At 65.8% G+C, this 805-nt stretch overlaps 1 protein-coding gene across 1 annotated transcript in view; it reads left to right on the top strand.

Moving 5' to 3' along the window:
* VPS16 (VPS16 core subunit of CORVET and HOPS complexes) overlaps positions 1-805 on the top strand; it is a 16,959-nt gene that overhangs the window by 6,866 nt on the left and 9,288 nt on the right. The window contains 2 exon segments of the mRNA XM_035903151.1: positions 1-67; positions 629-723. The exon segment at positions 1-67 is cut by the window's left edge and continues 11 nt beyond it. Of these exon segments, the coding sequence (XP_035759044.1) occupies positions 1-67; positions 629-723 (162 nt within the window).

Raw genomic sequence — 805 nt, 5'->3', positions numbered from 1 at the left:
GGCGTGCTGTGGTGGTGGCCTGGGCCGGGCAGCTGATGGTGGCGGGGAACTCCACAGAGTGCATCCAGTATCCTTTGGGGAAGAGGGGTCATTTCCAAAGCCCAGCCCAAACTGTGGGCCTCCGCGGGCCCCCCCTTGGGCCGCTGCTGTCTCTGTCATGGTGCTCCAGGAACACCAGTGGTGTCAGTGGGCCCCCCAGAACGGAGGAGGCCAAACTTGTTCCTCTCCTCTGCAGTTTTGTCTCAATCTCCTCTGCCCAGCCCTGACCAACCTGGTCCTGTGCAGCAGGGAAAACCACTCCTGTCTGCCCCCCCAGCCCCCTTCCCCAAGCCTTCCTGTTGAGGGGGTCCCGCTCCCCCTCGGCTCCGAGAGAGCAGCGCTGGTGCTGGGAGCCACCAAAGTCCCCGTGGCTGGGAGCACTGTCCCTGCTGGGGCCCAGTCCTGGTTCCCCAAGGGCGAGGGCTGCTGTGGGTGGGGGGATTCCTGTCCCTCCTAAGTGCTGATCCCTGCTGCCTCTCCACAGAAAGGGGTGTCGTGAGCCAGTGGGGATGGGGGCTCCTGGGGGTCGCTCCTTGGCATCGCTGGGGCCGGCCACTTTCTTCCCATGAGCCCTTAGCAGGGAGCGCAGGTTTGTCTTGGATGAGGACTCCTACCTGGTGCCGGAGCTGGACGGGGTCCGGATCTTGTCTCGCACCTCCCACGAGTTCCTGCATGAGATCCCAGGTGCGGTGGCGCCGGGTGGCGCGGCTGAGCGGAACCCCCTGCGCCTGAGCAGGCAGGTCCCTCCTGCACCGCTCTGCGCCCA

This window comes from Egretta garzetta, unplaced genomic scaffold (genome assembly GCF_000687185.1).
Source record: "Egretta garzetta isolate BGI_Z169 unplaced genomic scaffold, ASM68718v1 scaffold501, whole genome shotgun sequence".
Classification (NCBI taxonomy): Eukaryota; Metazoa; Chordata; class Aves; order Pelecaniformes; family Ardeidae; genus Egretta; species Egretta garzetta.
Note: the sequence above shows the minus strand (reverse complement) of the source record. Positions and strands in the feature narration are given on the sequence as shown.